This window comes from Chiloscyllium plagiosum, unplaced genomic scaffold, assembly GCF_037043375.1.
Source record: "Chiloscyllium plagiosum isolate Xiang-an unplaced genomic scaffold, Cpla_swu_hap1 HiC_scaffold_17, whole genome shotgun sequence".
Classification (NCBI taxonomy): Eukaryota; Metazoa; Chordata; class Chondrichthyes; order Orectolobiformes; family Hemiscylliidae; genus Chiloscyllium; species Chiloscyllium plagiosum.
The window spans coordinates 39621510-39644267 of NW_028270155.1; the positions used below are offsets into that span (position 1 = coordinate 39621510).

At 37.7% G+C, this 22758-nt stretch overlaps 1 protein-coding gene across 7 annotated transcripts in view; it reads right to left on the bottom strand.

Moving 5' to 3' along the window:
- The window catches only part of znf536 (zinc finger protein 536), a 587086-nt gene that overhangs the window by 88501 nt on the left and 475827 nt on the right, over positions 1-22758 (bottom strand). Inside the window, exon 8 of one of the 7 annotated variants that reach the window (XM_087995857.1) lies at positions 14255-14744. The exons of the other annotated variants lie outside the window; for them this stretch is intronic. Within the exon in view, the coding sequence (XP_087851983.1) occupies positions 14638-14744 (107 nt within the window). The 3' untranslated portion in view covers positions 14255-14637. Of the gene's footprint in view, positions 1-14254; positions 14745-22758 lie in introns of those variants that run through there. 7 annotated transcript variants of the gene reach the window in all.

Sequence of the window (22758 nt, forward strand, 5' to 3'; positions counted from 1 at the left end):
CAATAAATGCTCGCCTGGGCTGGAATGCCCTCATCTCATGAATGAATATAAAAAACATTAACACAGCAAAGAAATACTGATGGAGTAACCTCTCTGTTACAGAAAAGTACAGGACTGCAGGATGATGGTGAACGATTTGTTGTGGAAAACCTTCTGTTAGTGACTAATAATCTTATTAACCAAAATGAAAATCTTGAAAGAACGAATAAATATTTGTTCATTTTCAATCCTAAATACTACAAAAATCTTTCCTATCAGCAGTTTATTGGTGATGATGGTGGAGCCTTACTTTCTCCAAAATGTCTCATCAGCCTCAAGCCGCAGCAAATGTCAAAGTGTTAACAATACCCACAGAAAGAGAAATTCCTACCCTAGAAGTAGTGGAGAACTCTCTGTTTCCTTGCCTTTGGCATTGTCTTCAGAATGTCCTCCATTTTTCTTTTCACCTGTTAGATTCATCCCCACATCAGAGAGCAAAGCATAAGGGAAGGAAAGCAAGAATTTCAGTTTCTTGTTCTAGTTTCCAACAGGCTGTGATTATTCAAGTCACAAAGTGACTCAGTTTTTCATTGATTGGTTTTCACTGCTCCTACTTTCAAGACTTCACAAGTGTCATAATCCAAGAAGCAGCATTTTTCAAAGGCTGTCATTACAGTTTGCCAACATGTTCACCTTCTAGGGAAATGATAAGACAGCACATACATATAACCAATCTTCCAATAGGACCAGGAGGTTGGTGACTAAGGTCTCAAGCCATTGAGATTCTTTGAACAGGTTGGAGGAGTGGAATGGAATAAAACATCTAATGCTCTATGTTAAATTTGAATGGTTAAAAATCAGGTAAAAAGAACTTGGGGGGACGCAGCTATAGAACTAAGGGAATTATACTTGTACTTTACTCTAAGGATAGCTCATGAGCATGTACAAAAGAAGACTAGCCTCAATGACATTACACCACGGACTTGTCAGTTTCCAGATAAGGTATCCTTTCTTACCATCCTGTGTATGAAGTTACATTCAGGAAACCCTGTTTTAGTTCATTCAGAGGGGTGTGGACCTCACATTACCACAACATTAATGTGCAGGTGTTAGATTACATTGGATGGCCCCAATTGCTCATGTGAGGAAACCCTCCCCCCCACACTGACCCACCACATTGGAAATGGTTGCTGGGCTCCAGTCCTGGCTAATGCCTGTTTCCTGGAAAGGTTACCCAAGTATCAAACCCAGGCAGCTGAGATCATTTTGAAAACAAAATATTTTGGTCTCGTTCCCCTGTCTCTCTCCAGCTCTCAACTTAGCCAGAGGAGCTGTTGATCTGAGAGAGCCGGAGGGTCTCCTATTGACTCTCCAAAAACAGTAAATGCACCCCTCATCCTTGAGAGAATGGCAAGTTCACTCCTTAACTTTTAGTTGGCTCCCTATTTCAAAATAATTGGTATGTTTATGTCTAAAATATTGCATGGAGTTGTGATCCAAACATGCTGGTTTTCTGAATCCTGAATGTAATTTAGCACAATATTCCAGGTCAATCTTTTGCCTGCTTTATATTCCCTTGGTCTCAAATCCATCTAAATTTTAAAGCAAGAATCTGTTAGATAAGGAAGTATATGTCAGCAACCCTTTACACCCAGTGCTTGAGAAATTACATTAAAATTGTGAAAAATAATGATTTTTATATGACAGACAGTCTAAATATTCAAGGTAGCATGACAGTTATTTAAACCTGGTCATTGAATTTTAAAGTGAACACTTTGAAAACATATCATTATTAATCATTGCATTACCAATCAAGAAGGAAACACTTGCAAAATAGAATTATTGAAAACTATGAACACATTTAAATCATTCCAACAAGCATAAAATCTATCTCATCTAATGGTTTAGATCATCATTTTTGCCGGCAGATTGAGAGAGATGTCATTGAGATAGATCAGGGAAAATAATGTTAAGAGGTAGCACAACAGGAGAAATAGAGTGAAGTACCTGGGTCTGGGTGCAGAGAATGGGGACAGAAAAGGTTGCGACACCCCATTAGCCCTGTACAGGTATATGCCCAGTGCAGCTTTCACTGTGACGCCCTCCCCTGCTGGTCCCAGCACAGTGCTATGTGTCAGATTCCAGGTTCATGTCTTTTACAAAGGTTTACAATGAATGAATAACAGAACAACATTTTTTAAACTGAAGTATTTCCTTGCTCTTGAACTTTTGACACTATTATGCAGTAATTCTCGGAAAAAATCTAGAACAGAATCATATGGTAGCTTAGTTAAAATACGAGCAGGAAGTAGCTGTTGAAATAACTGCGGAAAAATGCTAAATATGAGATACTTCTGTTCACTTTGCTAGTAACAGCATTAGCCCATTAAATATGAATACCTTTATATCTGTTTTAAAATATTGGCAAAGAACTACATGCACGCTTTAATTGTTCACTAGTTCTCCTGCAGCAATTCCAGATTAACAGTTGGCTTTCACTTGTCATTTGAGCAGTTAAATATTTCAAGAGCAATTCTCTCATTGTTCCATTAGGTGGTGCTCTTACTGTTTGTGGCCAGTTTTACAGAACAATAAAAAAATTCTAATTTGCTAAAAGGTTATTGTGATATGTATGTAAAATGGAGCCTGTTCAGATTTGGTAATGAAACAAGATGCATTTCTACATCAACATCATCTTTTTAAATGAATCTTATTCCGGCTTAACAAAGAGGCTGAGAAACAATTTCTGGTCAGTCCAAGCTTTCTCAAATCAAAACATCACATGATAGAAAAATTACCAGAAATTATTATTTTTTTAAACTATATTCTCAATATGGATAAGTGATATGATTCGTTTTCAGCATATGATCCATTTCTTAGCTTGCTATTCACAATGACTGATCTTAAAGCATATCATTTTACATATTATACACAGCTAATTCTGTAAAAATATTACTGAGACACAGCTGTTGGTATCCTACTCTTAACAGCCATATGATTTAATTAGAGCATGGCATATCAGATGGTCTAAATGCTTTATGCATTAGACTAGTTTTATTAACCTGCATGGTTGTTCTGTTCCCTTTGTAAGTGTTCTGTGTTTTCAGCAAAACAAGTTGCCAAAAGTAATGTATCAAGAGAGGGATAACTCTTATTTCATACAGAAAAAGCTATAACTTTAGAAAGGTCTCAGCGTCCACAAATGATCTCTTTTCTGAGTTAGCTGACTTCAACTGAAACTCTGGAAAGGTTGCTACAATTGCTGCAGCACCTCAGAGTAGGGTGGTGATCATCGCAATGAGGGGCCTCCTCACTTCTAACTAATGATCTCTGTTGGAAAGTCTACATGTATGGTGGCTGGCTTCACAGAAACACTTGGTTATACTGATCGTCTGGTGGAAGATCAGTGGGAAATTGGAACGAGGAAATGTAAAATAAATAATACTGCCTACATGGAGATAACATTTTAATGTTATGAATATTTTCAACAGCAATGGGCTCTATTTTTAAAAATTTCTCAAACTAATGAATCCAGCTGTGATATCTTAATGTCCATGGGAAATAGTTTTAACAGCAAGTCTTCATTGTGAAACAGCAGTAGGATTGCAATGCTAATCAAACAGTGGAGCCCAGGCCCAACTCCAGAACACGGCTAATGTTTTTTAAGGAGGGAAATCTGCCATCTATCTGGCCTGGTCTCATGTGACTCCACACCCACAGCAATGTCCTCTGGTAATTAGTGATGGGCAATAAATGCCGGCCTAGTGAGCGACATTTATCTCATGAATGAATAATAAAATAAACAATAGATGTTGACATTTTCAATTGCAATAGTTGATGTGAACAGTGGGTATAGGAATGGGAAAAGTCAACAAGTCTCTCCTACTTCACCACCCACCCAGCAAACCCGCTCTGCCGTCCAACATCCCCATTTTCACTTGGTCATACACTACCTTGTGGTTGCCATGAACAGTGCAAGTAGGAGATTGTGATCAAATTGCCCACCTGTGCTTTGCTGTAGATGGAGCCTGGCCCAAAAGTACAAGGGAGATGACTCGGGGAGAAAGAGAATTTGATAACAATAACTGTAATAAATGTTCACAGTTGCCATGCAGATTACAAATTGTGGAAACTGTCACTATATGTAGGTTTGCTTTGATAATACAGCAAAGTTTGCTGGGTCCCTTTACCTTCTCAGATGGAACTACAGGACAATCAGTAAAGTAGAAATCAATGTCGGATTCTACAACACAGTTCAATGCTAATGCTAATTTGTGCATATTTTAAAATGGGAATGATACATATATATGTATTTATCAAGGGTACACTCTGTTGCCCTGGTTACAGCCTTACATCGTCACACAACACAGAGCAGCTGTTTCTAAATCTTATAATTAAAAAAAAGTTATAAGACAGAAAAGATGATAATTAAACTCAGCTTTTTTTCAATCATAAGTGGCTTTTACAAATATAGCCATCAAATTATTTCCCTGTTGCAAATTTGTTAGTTTATGCTCACAAATGATTTCTGGTAAGTTTCTTCTGGCTAGTGGTGTCACTGTGGCTATTTCTGTCACCACCCCTGGTGATGTTAGGTATATTTTCCAGTATGACTGCCATTTACTGAGTTAAATTATTAAAATGCTTAGGAATTGACACTGAACACACCAGTCCTGAGACAAAAAAAATCAACAGATCTTGCTTTAAACTCATGGTATCCTAAGCATTTAAACACAGAATTCTACTGCTTTTGCTATCACCTTCAGTGTTCAAAGCAACATGCAATCTCAGGAAATTGTTCAGAAAGACTTCACTGCCTAACTTGTACAGAAGTAAAATCAATTGTACGTTGTTAACAGAGGTATGGGGGCAGAGTGATAATGCTTCCAGACCACAAATTCAGAGGCCTGGACTAATAATCAAAATGGTTAAGTTCAAATACTGCCATTGCAGTTAGGGAATCTAAATTCAACTAACTTAATTAAATCAAGAATAAAAAGCTGTTATCAGTAATGGTGACCATGAAAATTTCAGAATGTTGTGACAAAGCATCTGGTTCACTAACATCCTTTCCAATCCTTTAGGGAAGCATATCTGCCACTGCTACCGTATGTAACCTATAAGTGACTCCAGGCCCAGAGAAATATTTTGTATTGGGGAAGATCGCACAGCATGGCTTTCTCAAGGGCAAATAGGGGATGAACATAAATGCTGGCCTTGTGAATGACACCCATAAGCTGTAAATTTTTTTAAAAAGATACCAATGTTGTTGTACATGTCACAGAATTTCAAATGAAGGGGTTAAAACCCTCTACTCAAAAATATGATTAACTCTCAAATAAGACTCTTACTGGTTAGACATAAAAAATACTTTGTAGTAATTGTATTAAATGACAATTTTTGTATTAAAACAAAGTGAACTGGTAGGCTGCAAAAAGTGCAGATCTCAAGTTCAATGCCTACTGCATCGATACAGCTCCTTACATAGGCTCATTGTTAGCTTAAGCTTGATCTTGTATTACGTTAAATCCCATATAAATACTACCATTATAATTTTAATCAAGGGGATATTGGCTTGATCAGACTTTGCTGACAGGATGTATTTGGGGTGACAACCTTTGAAAAAGGATATTATGTACAGACTGCATATTTCTTTCATAACATGTTTTTGTTATTGTGTTTAAAAATAAAATGGTTAATGAATTAATCAATAATGAGAGAAGGCATCTGCAGCATTTGAATTTTGTGCAGCATGATTTGTTTTTCAAGATAACATGCTTAGTGTGAAAGCAGATTCATCAATGCTGAAACTTCACTACACCTTTATGCTCATTGTTATGATTCGCTTACACTTACTCTGATATAATGATTAGATTTGCATGTGGCAAAAATCAGGAGAAATTTGTGATATGCTAGAATTTACTGGTGACAAAGGAACAAACACAAAATGCACAAAGTGCTGTGCTGTTATTGTAATTTTTAGCACAGCTGTCAACAAACACAATATGATGCTTTGGCAATGCGTTATCTAATTGAGATTTGTTTCAAATAACGACAAACATCTTCTGAAAATCTGTCAAATTTCAAAAACTTGCTGACTTTCTTTCAGGGTGAGTGTAATTAATATTAGCATTACAAAGAATAAGTGTTGAGGATATTTGCATTGATTTTTGTTCAATATGTAAAGATGGAAGAACAAACATTACAAAGAAATGTATAAGCATTTCTTTTTAAAGGAAGACATTTCCTACCCTTATGCTGGCATGGTCTCCTGTTGCTAAAGATCAGAATCAGATCTAAGAAAGAAGTCAATTGTATAGTAACAACTGTTATAGTTATTGCCCTAGACTAAAATGACTATTTGCACATATATAACTTGGAAAAAAACCAAAAGTGATCCAACCTCATCCATTGATCCTGCACTGATCTATAAGAATAAATGCTTTTATGCACTTTTAGACTAAAACAGTTCATCTAATTGCTGATGCCTTTTACCAAACACTATAATGCAAACAAATCCAGGTTCCAAGAAGTGATGACACAATGGATCCATTTCAATGTGGGTCTATGATCTGTCCTTAGGATAAGAAAGGTGTTGGTTATGTCAGTTCAGGGAACCAGAACTTCATGTTTGCTCTCTGTCGGTCACTGTGTAAAAGCAGGTCTGCGAAAGTCTAAGACATCAGCTGTTCAGCCACAGTATAAAAGCAGAAGATTGGTACTCAGCAATTGCACTCCTAAAACAAGTGTTTTCCTGATATGATCATCGACACAAAAACATCTTAATAAAAGGTCTTGTACTGTTAAATGAGTTAGAACTTTACTTTGTATTATGTTGTGTCCAACATCAGGAATAGTATTAACTATTGTGTTTTGAAAATACAGTGCTCTCATATTTTACGAGCAACTTTTTAACAAACTTGGAATCCTTTGCAACATGACTGGGGCTAATTAGTTGCTGATTAATAGAACAGACTACCAGACCAAAGGGTGTAAGTTCACTGGTGTCCTGCACGTGTACAGTGCAGGATTACAAACAACGCCTCTATTTTGGAGAACTGCTGCCTTAAATATTTGTCCAGCATTGATTCCCAGTCCTCTGATATACATCCCATTCTGTTTAAACTGGACAGCAGTTTCTACATCAAATAGATCAACTTCTGAACTATTCTGTTTGGTGTCAGTGTTGCCCCAATAGTTCTTAAAATAAAGCAATAATAAAATAAGGATTTGAAATAAATACCAAGGTCTCAATTTTGATGCAACCTGTCTGGTGGGAAAGGAGTGCCTAAGTTGTTAAAATCTACATTTGCAATTTCTCAATTCAATGGCACAATTCCTCATTGAAGGAACTTTGGGAAATTATGGCTAATACATCTAGAATTAGCTCACCTACTTCTTTTATATCCTGATGAAAGTGCAGTTCTCTGAAAGCTAGGACTTCCAAATAAATCTGTTGGACTGTAACCTGGTGTTATGTGATTTTTAACTTTATATCCTGGACTAACAGATCATGGAAATTTACCCATCTTTGTACCATTGTATTCTTCTTACTATTTTTAATACATATATTAAATTCACAAAACTTCTTTTCTTGACATTTTTATCAATTCCCTTTTACACTTGGTATTTTGCCCCTATCTTTCTCTGTGAAAATGGATACCAAATCTTCAATTAACAGGTCTGTCAATTCTCTATTATCCACATACAGCAGTTTGTCTTCATCCATCTTTAATGGTCCCATGTTCCCCTCGACCATTTCATACATTTCCAAGCCTTTCCACTGTTTCATTTAATGTCTTACAATTTTTTACATATTTTCTTTTCACACCTCTTACTTGCTGTCCCCAGACCACTTGTTTTCTATCTTTGTTTGCATTTGTGCAAGTATTTTCTCGAGTTGGGTAATGTCTACCTCTTAACTCATTTCTAGACCCGATATGCTTAATTACCCAAGTGGAGCTTTTGTCTTTTAGGGATAAGTACTGAATATTTTGAATATGTTCCAATGTTTTTAAGTTTTTCAGCTCCAGATTTCTGCAGTTAGTTTATTTCTTGCTCCATTGGTACAGCTTTAACTAAATTAGTTTGTAAATCTCCCTTTGCCCTCTCAAAACTCTAATATAAAATATTATAGTCACTACTGGCAAGATGTTTCTGTGCCAACATGTATATTCTTGGATATTTCTGGGAGGCAGTGAGGAAGGAGGCCCCACTTCTTTGAAGTCCTAACAGCCTTTATAGCCCTTTGCAATCTTTAAAATATTTGTAAATAAAGGGTGATTGGTGATGGAATGCGGGTCTCTGAAGAGTTATTTCAGACAATTAATTGCAATGAGAAATATTGGACACACAATTTAGAATAATTAGAGAATCAACAAAGTCATTGAGAGAAAAATGTTTTAGGGTTTTCCTTAATCACCTTACCTGAAAAGTCAGAATGAAAAACTCATCATTAGTAGTCCTTGTTAAACTTTCATAAGAGATTTGAAGAAGATCAAATTAGCTCAACTCTACATCAATGATGTTCTTCCAACATAGACTAAGAAGCTATAAAGTAATATCAAAGGTCTTAATATGATAGAAACATAGATTTTAATTCCAAACACCGTATTGCAGAGAAACAGTCTATCATCTAAACAAACCATAAGGTTGTTACCAACTATGTGACTCATGGTGGGAATTTTCCAAGTGGTTTTAATAGAGTTGGCAGGAGGCTGTTGATGGTCATGTAGAGACTCCTGAGATGTTCATGGATAAAGTTCACAGATACAAACTAATTTCAGGTGCAGACCTCAGCAGTTTGGCTACTGTTAGGAATGGTCAGGCCCAGCTGGCTTTGAAGTACTGTTCTTGGTATTAGATGAAAGGGGTGTTGAAGAGGCCAGCATTTTGAGAAAGGGAAGATGGCAGTATCGTGGTTATGTTATTGAATTAGTTATCCACGGAGCAATACCATTGCTCTGCCCCTCTTGGATTCAAGTTTCACCACAGTTTTGAGTAGAATTTAAATTATTAAATTTATAATATAAAACTAATGTCACTCATGGTAGCCTCAAATCCATTGCTGTGAAAACCCAAATGATTCACTAATGCCTGTTAGGGAAGGAAATTTGCCATCCTTACCTAGTTTGAGCTACATACAGACCTAAAGCAATGTGGCCCTTCGAAATGGCCTAGCAAGCCACTAAGTTCAAGGACTATTAGGAATGAGTAACAATTGCTGGACTTGATAATGATACTTAGACCCTGTGAAAGAATGAACAAAATGTGCTGCACACTGCCATTCCAGTGGGGATGGGGTTCAACACTTCCAATCATCTGTGGTGATCAATTGCAAAAGACTAGCTGTCTTTAATGCTGTTATCCACTTTCTCCATCAAACTGTCCAATGTAGATATTATTCTGTTTCTCCAAACCAGTTCATAAGGTTGAGCCCAGAGTCTACAAAGCAGCCAGTTGTCCCCCTATCAAAGTTCCAAAGGCTATACCCTGTTAGATAGATTGCAAAGTGCTGGTCTGGGAGACAACATCACACAAGTGGAAAAATTGCTAGGGATCTTCTGCTCTGAGATGTGTTTCTGGCTGCTGGCAAGGATCTGGAGGCAACAGAAGTTGGATATGAAGAAAGACAGCACTAAAGTGCTGGATACCACTAGACAACAGGCATTGTAACGCAGCTTGAAACTGGATGTTTGTGCATTTCTTGGAGGTCATGATGGGTATTAATAATAGTCAGAAATCTGTTCATAGAACAAATAGCTCCTGATCTTGAGCTCTTGTTGCTTCAACTCTGACAGTATGGTGATGTTTGGTGTTCTTCCCCTGGTCTTAAGACTTTTTTTATCTGTCTTGTTCAGCAAAGGGAGAGATGAGAGAGTGAATGTTTCCTGCAAACAAGAGTGTACATGTCAATGTTTCTGCTGAATGTGCAAATACTGATAGTGAAAACTGGAAAGAGGCAATTTGGATGAGGCAGTGTTGAATAAAATTAATTATTTGGAGTAAGGAGCTTGGAAAAAGCTGTCAAGAGAAGTTAGTGATTATGCAAAGACTCCTGAGCTTGAAGAGGAAAGCTCAGGAGCGAAAGTGTTTTTGAGAGGAACTAAGAAGATAGCATGTGTTGGTTATGTATATGAGTAATGGTATTATGTGCACCTATGCTGGGTAATGTTGGATGTGAAGGAGAGACTTGCTAGGAATTGTGAGTAAAGGGAAAGACCTGTCATTATTGTTGTTTCCATCTTTGTTGAGAGTTCTAAAGAAATAAAGAGCAGTACTCACTCTTGCTACTGTTGTTAGATCACACTTCTTGCACTGCAGCCAGGTCCTGGGGGTGATGCTCCAAAAACGGATAACTTCAGCAATCTCTCTTCATGCCTGATGGTTCTGGTATTTGCTGTTCTTCATGCATTTGGGAAAGAACTTGCTCTGACCTGTTACAGCAGCACCTCCAAGGGAGGCCTCAGAAAATTTGGCAGTTTGCCCACAACTCTTCCTCTCTCGTTTCTTGCTGCACCATTCCAATTGCAATGACTTGCATGAGGAAATATAACCCTGCTGTAATAAGTAAATTCCTGCTTTAAATGCACATGGTGAACAGTACATTTTGAAAGTTGTCAGGTTTCCTGGTAGATCAATGAATTCAGTATGAGATTATAATGAGTCCCAGGGGTTAAATTACCTTGGGCTTGTTTTTAGCTGTAGTGATTAAATTTTAGATTGACACCAAAACTTACAATGGGACCCAAAATTGTTAAAGTACTTAAAGAGTCCATAAGCACTGATAAAGAGAAAAGATTGGCTGATGTTTTAAGAGCAGATTTTCTGTCAAAACTGAAGTTGATTAATAGTTGTAGGACTGGACCACCAGCACAAAAAAAAGCAGGTCTAAATAGTTTTTAAAAGACCAAAATTGATATACATTATAGAAGTATCTCGTTAAGGTTGTCACAAGGCATGAAAAATAGCATCAACCAAAAAGGAATTCCAAATAGAGAGGAATGATTTGAAAACTAAAATGTGAAATAAGAAAATGGGAAAATCACCAAGAACTGAAGTTGCTAAAGTAATGTTCAGGTTGCTGAATGTTCAGGAGATTTAAAAAAAAACAGCTAGGCCTTTCAGTGGTGACACAGAAAAGCACTTCTTCACAGAAAGGGCAAGGGAAATAGGGAACAGATATCCCCTGCCCAAAAAAACTGTTAGGTTTAGATATTCAAATGGCCAAAACTGGGATTGATACATTTTCATTAGGTATGGGATGTGAGCACCATTTACAAGACAATTATTTATTGAATTGAATTGAATTTATTATCACATGTACCAAGGCTCAGTGAAAAGCTTTGACTTGCGAGTAATATAGGAGATCACATAGTTAAGTAGCATAGATAGTAAATAATAGGTAAACAGCAGCAAAAACAAAAAAACAGGTACAGGTGAATGTTAAGAGTTTGTGAGTCCATTCAGTGTTCTATAGCCCATCCCCACTTGTCCTTGAACAGCAGACAGTGCCTTGCCAGATCATTTGAGAGAGCAATTAAGAGTTAACATGTAGGCCAGACCAGGAAGGATGGCAGTTACCCTCCCTAAAGGACATTAGTGAAGCAAATAGGTTTTTAGAATCATCAATGATTATTGCCATGGTCACCATTACTGAAACTAGCCTTCAATTCTAGATTTATCAATTGAATTCAAATTGCAGGTTTGAACTGATGTCACAAGAACATTATCCTGAGTTACTGAATTACTAGTCCAGCAACTTTACCACTATACCAGTGTCTCCCTCAAGTCACTATTTGTTTCTCCAGAAAAAAAAGTCAAAACACAGCAAGTTAATCAGATTTGAGCTTGAACTAATTTTTCTAAGTTCTCTCTGAGAATGACAACGTCTTGCCATGAAACTGATTTCTGCTCTCTCGAACCCTTTTCCCTCTAGACCATTAGTAGATTATCTAACTTCAGTTCTTTGTTCCCATGCTCGCTGAAAGTGTATATAGTTTTCTCTCCTCAAGTACTATTGATCTTCCTTCCAAAACTGCTCACTGTCACCTCTTCCTCAAAAGTCCAACCTTGACCCCTCTCTTGACACAACGTGTTGCCATATCTCCAACTTCTCTGACATCTTCAAAGTCCTTAAGCTTATCTCCTCTAAAAGGCATGTTCATCTTTCCCAGAGCTTCACATTTGAATCTCTCTAATCATGTTGCTGTTCTTTCCACAACACAGGAACATAAGCAAAGACATATATTACATCATTTGTGTCGTGACTGTGGTGTACTAACTCTCTTCATGCTCTCCAGTCTCTCTGCCGCATTCAACATTGTTAACCAGACACATCATTTTCAAATGGCTCTCTTCTGCTGACTTGCTAAGTGAGATTGATCTCACATTCTTACCATTAAACTCATTAATGAAGCATCTCTCCCAGTTACTTCACTTGAATTGGTTTGACTTGGGCCATTTACCAACTTACATCAGTTCCTGGCCCTCCACAACTTCAAATACAAAATTATTATCCTTATGTTCTTGTCATGATTTCTTACCTCTGAAGGGTAGACCAGTCCTGCAGACCTCAGCACTCTCTAAAACTGGCCTCTTAGGTATCTTGAGATTCTTTCACCACATCATTTGCACTGTGCCTACAATTGTCTAGGTTCTAGTTTGGTAGACTTCCTTAAACCTCTCCACCTCCTCCATCTTTAAGATGTGCCTTAAAACCCATCTCTTTGATTAGTTTGTCATTACTCCCACTATTTTTGCTTTAGGTTGGAATTTTTCTGAATGTATTTTTTGAAGTGTCTGGAAATGCTTTTCGTTATAATAGCACTATAGGAATGAAAGTTTCTGCCTATTCTTAAAAACAATTATAATTTCTTCGACATCTATAGAGTAACCAGTGGATATAATATGCCTATTTATCTTTCGCCTTCTACTCAATAGGCAAATGCAATCAAATGCACATATATAAAGAACTGGTCTGTGATTTGCCTTTGCTTACAGCTTCTAAAGTAATTAATAGGTTGGTATTTTCAAAACAGTGTAGATTTACATAGCACAAAGGGATAATATTGGACCAGGCAATCTCCCACTATTACGAAAGTTCAATTATAAGCTGAAAACTATAACCAGTTAAACTATATTCAGTAAAATGTTATTCTTCTCTTCCTAATTTACCTTGTACGTACTGACTCAGTATGTGACCATATTACAGACCACAGATCTCACTAGAAATAATCAATGCACTTTGGCTCCAAATGATTGGATAGAAAAGAGGAGTATCCTATTTGTATCGCTGTGCTTTCAGTTGATCTAATCCCTCTGAATAAATAGACCCATGAATGTTTAATATATGTTGTGATTGTGACCATCTGTGTCCTCAGTACAACCTGAGATGGCTTGGCGATATTCACTGCCACCAATTGTTCTTCTTAGTATTTTTCTAAGTTACTGAAGGCTGTCTGCAAGAGTCTTCAGCAGAAAAGAGGCTTTCTCTTGATGAACAAAATGACTTTATTACATAAACTTACTAGTTGCATTATATCTGAGTTACATAATAGTCTCTTGTGAGACCATAGGCTACACTTGAGGACATGTATACATTATTCATTGGTTACACAGAACTTACCACTAAGAACAATAACTTAGAAACTCTAGACTGGCTAATTTCTCCCAGGAACAGTGCTTCATATCCTGATAGGTGGAATTTACTTTGTGATGTCAGTTAACCAATTCATGTATTAACTGCCTTAAATGATACGGACCATCTTTTTGGATGTATTATAGTTATAGAATGTGATGCCGGGTCAGTAGATCAAACATCTCATTGACTGGTGTACCATATCAAACACAATGCTCCATTGACCATTCACAGCTGGTAGCAAACTGCTTGTGCTCAACTGGCCTGTGCTTACAAGCGTTAGAAAAGCATATCCACTATTAGATGTGATTCTGCAATTGGCAATCATTTATTAAATAATTTGGATGGTACTAAACCAGAAACTAATGTAAGATCATCAGCTAGGCCCACATTGTGATGTATTTGCATATGCGATAAGAGACAAATTTAAATGCTTGAAATCCTGTTTTATGTATGCTCAAGGAATTTATACATCCATCAAAACCTTTTTCAAAAGAAGGGATCATGGCGACAGCTAAACTCTGCTGCACCTCCATAGCAATGAGCTGACCAATAAGGATCTACTTGCCGGCTCTGGGAATTAAGATTGACAGTTAACTGCTCTTGTTGTATCCCAACAAAATCAGCAAGTTGTTTCATTTTGCATGAAATGGTGTCTCCTTTTCTTTTTTTTTACTCGCCCCATCCCGAAGTCTGTTTCTTGTGCCATAGTTCAAATAAGGTGTAAGATGAAATAAAAGGCATTTGGATGAGTACATGAATAGGAAGGGTTTGGAGGGATATGGGCCGGGTGTTGGCAGGTGGGACTAGATTGGGTTGGGATATCTGGTCAGCATGGACAGGTTGGATTGAAGGCTCTGTTTCTGTGCTGTACATCTCTATGACTGTATGACTCTATGAAAAGCTTCACTTCTGGTTTCCTTTTAGCAATGTTTAATAGACAAACATACAGCAAGTATTTCCACAGGCTTTTAAAAAGAAACAAAGTAAGTAAAATCTGGTCCTCTCTTGTGCAGATCTCAGGAATTCATTGTGGAAAATAAAGACAAGGTGGATGAGTTGGATATCCTTTTGCATCTGTCTTCATTGTGAAGCTTGTAAACGACATTCCAGAAATAATTGTGAGCTGGAAAAGGGAGTGAGGATCTTAAAACAATCACCAAAGAATAAGTGCTGAAAGAAATATTGGATATAAAAACTAACAAGTCCCAATTTCTGATGGCTGTAATCATGCAGACTATAATGATTACATGGTAAAGATGGTAGATACATTGATTTTAATTTTCCAAAATACTTTCGATTCTGGAAAGGTATCATCAAATTGGAAAAAAAAGCAAATGTGACTTCTCTATTCAAGAGAGGGAGGCAGAATGGAGGAAATGATAAGCCACTAACTTAACAGAAAAAATGCTGAAACCTATTAAGGAGGTTATAGTGGGGCAGTTAAATACTCATAATACAATCAGAAACAGTTAACATGGTTTTGTGAAAACTAATCACATTTGAGAAATTCATTCAAGTTCTTGAAGTAAGAAGCAACCTGAGAATCAAGTGTACTTGGATTTGTGGAAAGCATTTGATAAGATACTACATCAAAGCAAAATGGGATAACATATCAACATATGTGTATATAAAGGATTGGCTAGCTATGAAGAAACAGAGACGAGGCAGAAAGATTCTTTTTCAGGTCGGAAAGTTGCAGCGAAAGAGTGCCAGAGGGACTTAACGACTTACACTTTATATCAATTAATTGATTGCAGGAACGAAATACACAGTGACAAAGACAGATAGGAAGGTAAGTTGTGAAGAGGACATCAGGCAGTTGCATTGAGATATACATAGGTTAAATGAGTGGCAAACATTTGAGTATAATGTAGAGAAAAAGAGAACATTTCCACTTTGCCAGGATGAATAAGAAAACAGGATCATAATTAAATAGTGAGCGATTGCAGAACTCTTGAGGTACTAAGGGTTTTGTTTTGTTCATTCATGGGATGTGGGTGTCATCCCTAATTCTCCTTGAATTGATGCCATTTCAAAGGAAGGCTCAGTGTCATATACATTAGGAGAAAATGAGGGCTACATATGCTGGAGATTCAGAGTCAAAACCTGTGGCGCTGGAAAAGCATAATAGGTCAGGCAGCATCTGAGGTGCAGGAGAGTCGACGTTTCTAACATAAGCTCTTCATCAGGATTGTTGGGGAGGGATGGAGGGCAAGGGTCTGAGAGGTAAATGGAAGGGGGTTGGGGCTTGGGGTAAGGTAGCCAGGAATGAAATAGGTAGATGGGGGTCTGATGGTGATAGGTCAGAGTGGAGGGTGGAGCGGATAGATGGGAAGGAAGATGGATGGGTAGGACAGTTCAAGAGGGCAGTGCCAAGTTGGAGGATTGAAACTGGGAGGAAGAACAGCTCATCTTCAGCCTTGGGATGCACAGAGGAAGAACACTTCATCAACTGCCTTGAGACCCTCCAACCACACGGGATCAATGTTGATTTCAACAGTTGTCTGATCTCCCCTCTCCCCACCTTATCCCAGATCCAACCCTCCAACTCAGCACCAGCCTCTTGAATGGTCCTACCTGATCATCTTCCTTCCCATCTATCAACTTCGACCTATCACCATCACCCCTGCCCGCACATCCATCTACCTTTCGCATTCCCAGCTACCTTCCCCCAGCCCCAACCCCCTCCCATTTATCTCTCAGTCCACCTTAGCTGTCACTCCACATTCCTGATGAAGAGCTTATGCTCAAAACGTTGATTCTCCTGCTTCTCAGATGCTGCCTAACCGCCAGTTCTTTTCCAGTGCCATACTTTTGCACTCTGTCATATACATTGCTGTGAGTCTGGAATCACCTGTACGCCAGACCGGATAATGATAAAAGATTTCCTTCCCTGAAGGACACAAGTGAACCTGATTATTTTTTACAACAATTGACTGTGATTACCTGGTTGCAATGAGGCTAGCTTTGTTTTATTCCAAATATAACATTGATTTGATTGCCACTAGTTCATGAATCATAAAAAAGCTAATATGAAGGTCCAGGAAGTGACTAGAAATCAAATCTACTCTTTATGCAAGAGAAATGAAATATAAAAATAAAGATATTATTCTACAGTCGTACATGGCACTGGTGAGACCACACTGAAATGCGTCACTTTGTGAGCGAGACTAGAACCAGGAGATACAATTTAAAAATGAAGGTTCTTCCATTTAAGATGAAGATAAAGAAAATTTCTTTCTCTCAGAGAAGAGTTTTAGGTCTCCAATCACTAGAGAGCAATGGAGCCAAGTGTACTGAATATTTTAAGACATGTAGATGATAGCATAAAATTTCAAAGTGATAGTGATATCCAAACAAGAAAGGCAGGTTATTATTTGAATGACTGTAATTTGGGAGAGGAGAATGTTCAATATGACCTTAGGTGACCTTGTGTACCAGTCACTGTAGGTAAGCATGGAGGTGCAGCAGGCAGCAAAGAAGGCAAACTGCATTTTGGCCTTCTTTATAAGAGGAGTTGAGTACAGAAACAAGGATGTTTTGCTGCAATTATACATTGCATTAGTGTGGCCACTGCTGTAATATTGTGTACTGTTTTGGTCTTCTTATCTGAGGAGTGTTCTTACTGTAGAAGGAAGGTTTACCAAATTGATTTCTGGGATGGCAGGACTGATATATGAGAAGGGATTGGGTCAGTCAGGATTGAATTCCCTGGAGTTTAGAAGAACGAGGGAGGGGTCTCTTAGAAACCTATAAAATTCTAACAGGATTAGACAGTTTAGATCGAGAAAGGATGTTCCTCATGATGCCAGAACCAGGATTATTGTTTAAGGGGAAGGGGTAAACCATCGGGGACTGAGATGCAGTGACATTTCATCACCCAGAGCACTGTGAACTTGTTGAATCCACTATCACAGAAAGTGGTTGACGCCAAAACATTGTGTTTTCAAGAAGGAGGTAGATATAACTCTTGTGACTAAAGGGATCGAGGGAAAAGGTGGAATTAGGGCATTGAGCTCAATAGTCCACCATGATCATAATGAATGACAGAGCAGGCTCAAGGCACATTGAATAGCCCGTTCCTGTTCCTATTGCCTATGCTTCTATGTTAAGTGAGTGGGCAAAAACTGTGGCAGAAGGGTTTCAGTGGCAGAAGGATTTCAATGTCAGCAAGTTTTTGATTGATAAAGAATAGATCAGGTTAATTTCTAAATGGTATGAAGTTAAATATAGCAGAAATCCAAAGAAATTTGAGGGTTCAGGTGCATAGATCTTTAAAATGCCCAAAATAGGTGCAGAAACCAATCAAGAGGTCTAATGGAATGCTGGCCTTTATATCTACAGCACTGGTGTATAAGGATGTAGAAGTTATGCTACAGCTCTATAAAACCCTGATTAGATCCCACTTGGAGTACTGTGAGCAGATCTTCGCATTATACCTTAGGTTTGAATATATTGGCCTTGAAGTGATTGTAATGTAGGTTTACAAAAATGATACCTGGTCTTTGGGGCTTCAGGTACGAGGAGACATTATACTATTTAGGCCTGTTTTCTGTAGAATTTAGAAGGTAATGGAGTGTTCTGATTGAAGCCTTCAAGAGATTAACAGGAAAAGAAAGGATAGATAAAGAAACAATTTCTATTGGTTGGAGATTCTAGAACTAGGAGGCTAGTCTGAGAATTAGGGCCAGACCATTCAGGAGAGATGTTAGGGAGCACTTCGACATGCAAGGGGTGGTAGATGTTTTGAAATCTATTGCACAAATAGCAGTTGATGTTAGTTCAGTTTTACTTTACAAACTGAGGGATAATTCTTTTGTTAAGCAAAAGGTGTTAAGGGATCTAGGCCAAAGATAGGTTTTATAGAGTTAAGCCACAATCACAGAATCCCTCCAGTGTGGCCCATCGAATCCACTCCAATCCTCTGAGGAGCATCCCACCTAGGCCCATCCCCCTACCCTTACCCTATAACCCTGCATTTCCTATGGCTAATCCCCCTAACCTGCACATTTTTGGACTGTGGGAGGAAACCAAAGAACCCAGAGGAAATCCACATAGCACGGGGAGAATGTGCAAATTCTGCACAGTCATCTGAGGCTGGAATCGAACCTGTCTTCCTGGTGCTGTGAGGCAGCAGTGCGAAGCATTGAGCCAACGTGCCACTCTTAATATCACTGAATGGTGGAACAAATTGAAGGGGCTCCTGTTCCTATGATAGATTCTTGACTAACAAGTGAGTCAAATGTTACTGATGGGGACAGGGATATAGAATTGGGGCTACAATCAGATCAACCATGGTCTCATTGAATGGCTGAGCAGGCTTGAGGAGCCAAATGGTTTACTCTTGATCTTAATTTATACATTTGCATGTTCCTGCTGCATCTGATTTCACAGTGGGAGACTCAGCACCTAGAAAGCCAACGAAACAAGATTTGCTGTCAGATTCAGCTGCAATAATTACCACCCATATTTTGATGCAAGGTCAATGAATGAGTCAAACAAAATCTTTTTGATAAAGTTTCAGCAGCAATGCCAGTCAACAACAAGTTATTGATTTTTACATTGTTGGTGTATTGTGACTAACAGAAGCAGGCATAACAAGGTCACACTGCATCTGTATCAAGGTCAAAAATGCATGGTTTGGGGAATCATGTTTTTACAACATGCTTTTTGTAATGTTTACATTCCCATTGACAGTACAAAATACTAGATTGGCCTGAGTTTCCCAGGACGGCAATGAATGGTTCTTCAGAAAAAGTAGGAAAATCTGTGTGTTAGGGCAGACAATTGTTCCCTGTATACATTCCTAGTGTCTTTTTATTTTGTACATCACCAAGAAATTTAGACTTAGGGAGTCTCTTATTGACAGAGGAAGGAGAGGGAAGCCAACGTGGGGATACATATTCCTTTTCCCCAATGACAGTCTGACCCCATGGTGGAAACAATTTCTGAATCAAAAAGTGGGGTCTTCAAAAGACTTAGCTAACCTGATAGATGTCATGTTCAACTCAAAGGAGGTGCCAGCATTTATTAAGCATAGTGGATTAACTAAACCTAATGTTACCAATCCTGATATTGAACACATCGCGAGAAGAGAATCTAAATTTACAGCTATTTATTTGGTGCCTAAAAATGGGAGTCAAAGTTCTGAACTTTGTAGAAGTTCCCCAGATTCTACATTGGCTTGACAACTTTGAGCTGTCTGAGGATATATGTATTCGGCTTCTTAAATCTGTAATTAAAGAACCTTCTGCATGTGGAAGCATGTGTGTGTAGTTCAGGAACTAAAGGGTGAAGTTCATGGCACACAGGAATTGCAAAGCCTGACAAGCAGTCAGGAACACTAATCCAAGGAGATCGGAATATTTTCAGTGTTTGGTACACCTTGTAGACCCAGAATAAAATGTTGGCACATTGTTAACATGCACAAGGACCCTGTCTGGATTATTTCCTCACCTCAACCTGGCTCCATGAGACAGCTGCCTGATTTTAGTGCTCTTGCTGCCAAGTGAGATACATTTAGTATTAGGTGCCTGACGCTGCGCTGTGAGATTTAAATGAGGCCCAACATCAAATCTTGTTCTGGCCTTTGGTCTGCCTAGACGAGTGTACAAAGCAGTTGTTACACTGTTACCTTGTCTGCTTGAGGCATGCCTCAAATTTCTCTGCCCATTGATTATTTGATAACTGTCACACAAAAGTTAAAGCCCTTATCTATTGAAATGAAATTAAGAAACAGATCATAGCGTCATACTGCTGTTCTTCTAGTGCACTCTCCATACCCTGATGAATGCTAAAAGTGTGGCAAAAAGTTATTTTCTTCTATTTTCGTTTATTGCAGAAACAGTGCAGTCCATCACAGATGTAGTCTTTGGACTTTTATCCCATAACCATCTGCACACCAGAGCACAACTGACAATAACTATTTTCAATGTTTGTTGTGCATACTGTCAACAAACACCAAGTTGTCATAATTGTGCTGAAGCAAACTATTAGACTGAAATGCAATGTGCTTTTATGATTGTTTGAAAATTATTGTATTACACTCAGGCAGCTCCTATGTGCAGTAAATAAATGTCTGCTTTAAGTAAAAGTAGAATAAATCATCCTTCATTGTGTAACATTATTTTGGCATAACGTGCTGTTAGAGATGAGTCTGACTTCACAATACAAAACAGAGCTGTGATTAAAGTTTTTTTTAGTACAAAATGATATTTCCCAGCATGTGCACACATTAGACACTAATTTAAATGGTATCTAATGTCACAGCACAGGAACTAACCTCTAAACAGCTTGTTTTGGAATGACCTCATAGAGGTTTAATAAGCTGTTTTGATTCTCCAATTTAATGAACTATTCTATTTACAATAAGCTCTAGAGTTTGTATGTTTTAATAGCAACAAATTTAAACTATAAGAATTAACAGTGGAAACAATTGGTTAAATATTACATCTAATGTTGGTCTTTTTGTTATGACTGGTACATTTCATTTTGAATTAAATGAAGTTAAAGAAAATCTTTTTGTTTTAAATTATCAAGACATAAAGAGCTAGGCCAGTTCATTGAATGACTGGTTGGAAAAGAATATGTAATAACATTTTCTGTAACAAATTGAATCCAGTCTATTGCATTACACCTCAACACCACAAGATATGGTAAAAACAGTGACTTCTAATAGTTATGATTGGGACTTATTTCAATCATAGCTTTATTCAACAGAATTAGCAGCAAAGAGCCATAAGCCAATATGTGTTGATCATAGTTTTGTATTATGACTCACATTAAAATAATGAGATTATTGAGATCATTGTGCAATGATTAATATATAGTAAATTGCAAAAGTCTAAATTTGCACAATGAGATTCATTCGCTGAGAGAAGTACAACTTCCTGCAGGTAATGCACTAATCTATAGAATTAATCAGATCGACTTTACATGTACCTCTATGTTTAGTGCTTTTTTACCTCTGAAATCTAGCAAGAGGGTATGAGGCTCTATCAAGAGAAGACAGAAGTTTGCATTAAAAAAACACACAATGGATGAATGGAATGATATGAATTGACCTTGAATAGGCTGAGGATTATATCTTCAGTCATTTTAAACAGCAACTATTGGGCATCTTTCAGTTATTGATAATATGACAGTCATTACAGTTACTCTTTATTTCAATGATTTATTTTTACATGGTTAGCAATGAAGGTACGTTATTAATAGGGTAACAATATCTCTAAAGGAGAAAGTGAGGACTGCAGATGCTGGAGATCAAAGTCGAGAGTGGGGTGCTGGAAAAGCACCGTAGGTTAGGCAGCATCCGAGGAGCATTCCTGAGAAGATTTTCATGTTCCTTGGATGCTGCCTGACTTACCATGCTTTTCCAGCACCCCCACTTTTGAAGATACCAATATATCTATACAGACTGCAATAATGTGAACTTTATCATGTATACTACATGATTGCTTTGAATTAATATAGACCTAAGTAGACACCACATCACAATCATCTGAGAGTACTGAAATGTAGAAACTTGAGTTCTGTGCCTGAAAAATGTGTTCCACCTATTAAAAAAAAAGCTCCTTACTATGTACCTTGTGTTATTAATTAAGGGAGAAATGCTCACCAGGACAACAGACTGCTCTTCTTTGAATAATATTAAATTATCTTTTAATTCTCACAAAATCACTGAGACAGAGAGACAGTTTAGTCTTTAATAACTCCTTTGATGGTACCATCCTTTTTTTACTATTGCATGATGTGTTGGCCTAGATTACATGCTTATGTCTTGAAGTGAAGCTTAAAAATAGTTTAGAACTGTGTGTACCACCAATTGAACCAAGGTGACATTGGATTGAAGGAGGGATAAATTGGGATAAGAATTGAGTTACTCAATCTGAGATATATTGGCACAAACAAAAAAAATCAATAGTAAATGATAAAATGTAGGATGCAATGAACATTTTGAACCATAATATACTTTGACAGTATAAACAATTCTTGACCTCATTCATGAAGCTCTCCTCTTCAATGTATTTTCCCGAGTTGCAGTAGTCATGGAGACATAACTTTGTGGCTGCCACTTGGCCACTTTTTAGAAAGTCATATTTAAACAAATACAATAATTAACAGACATAGTGGCAGCA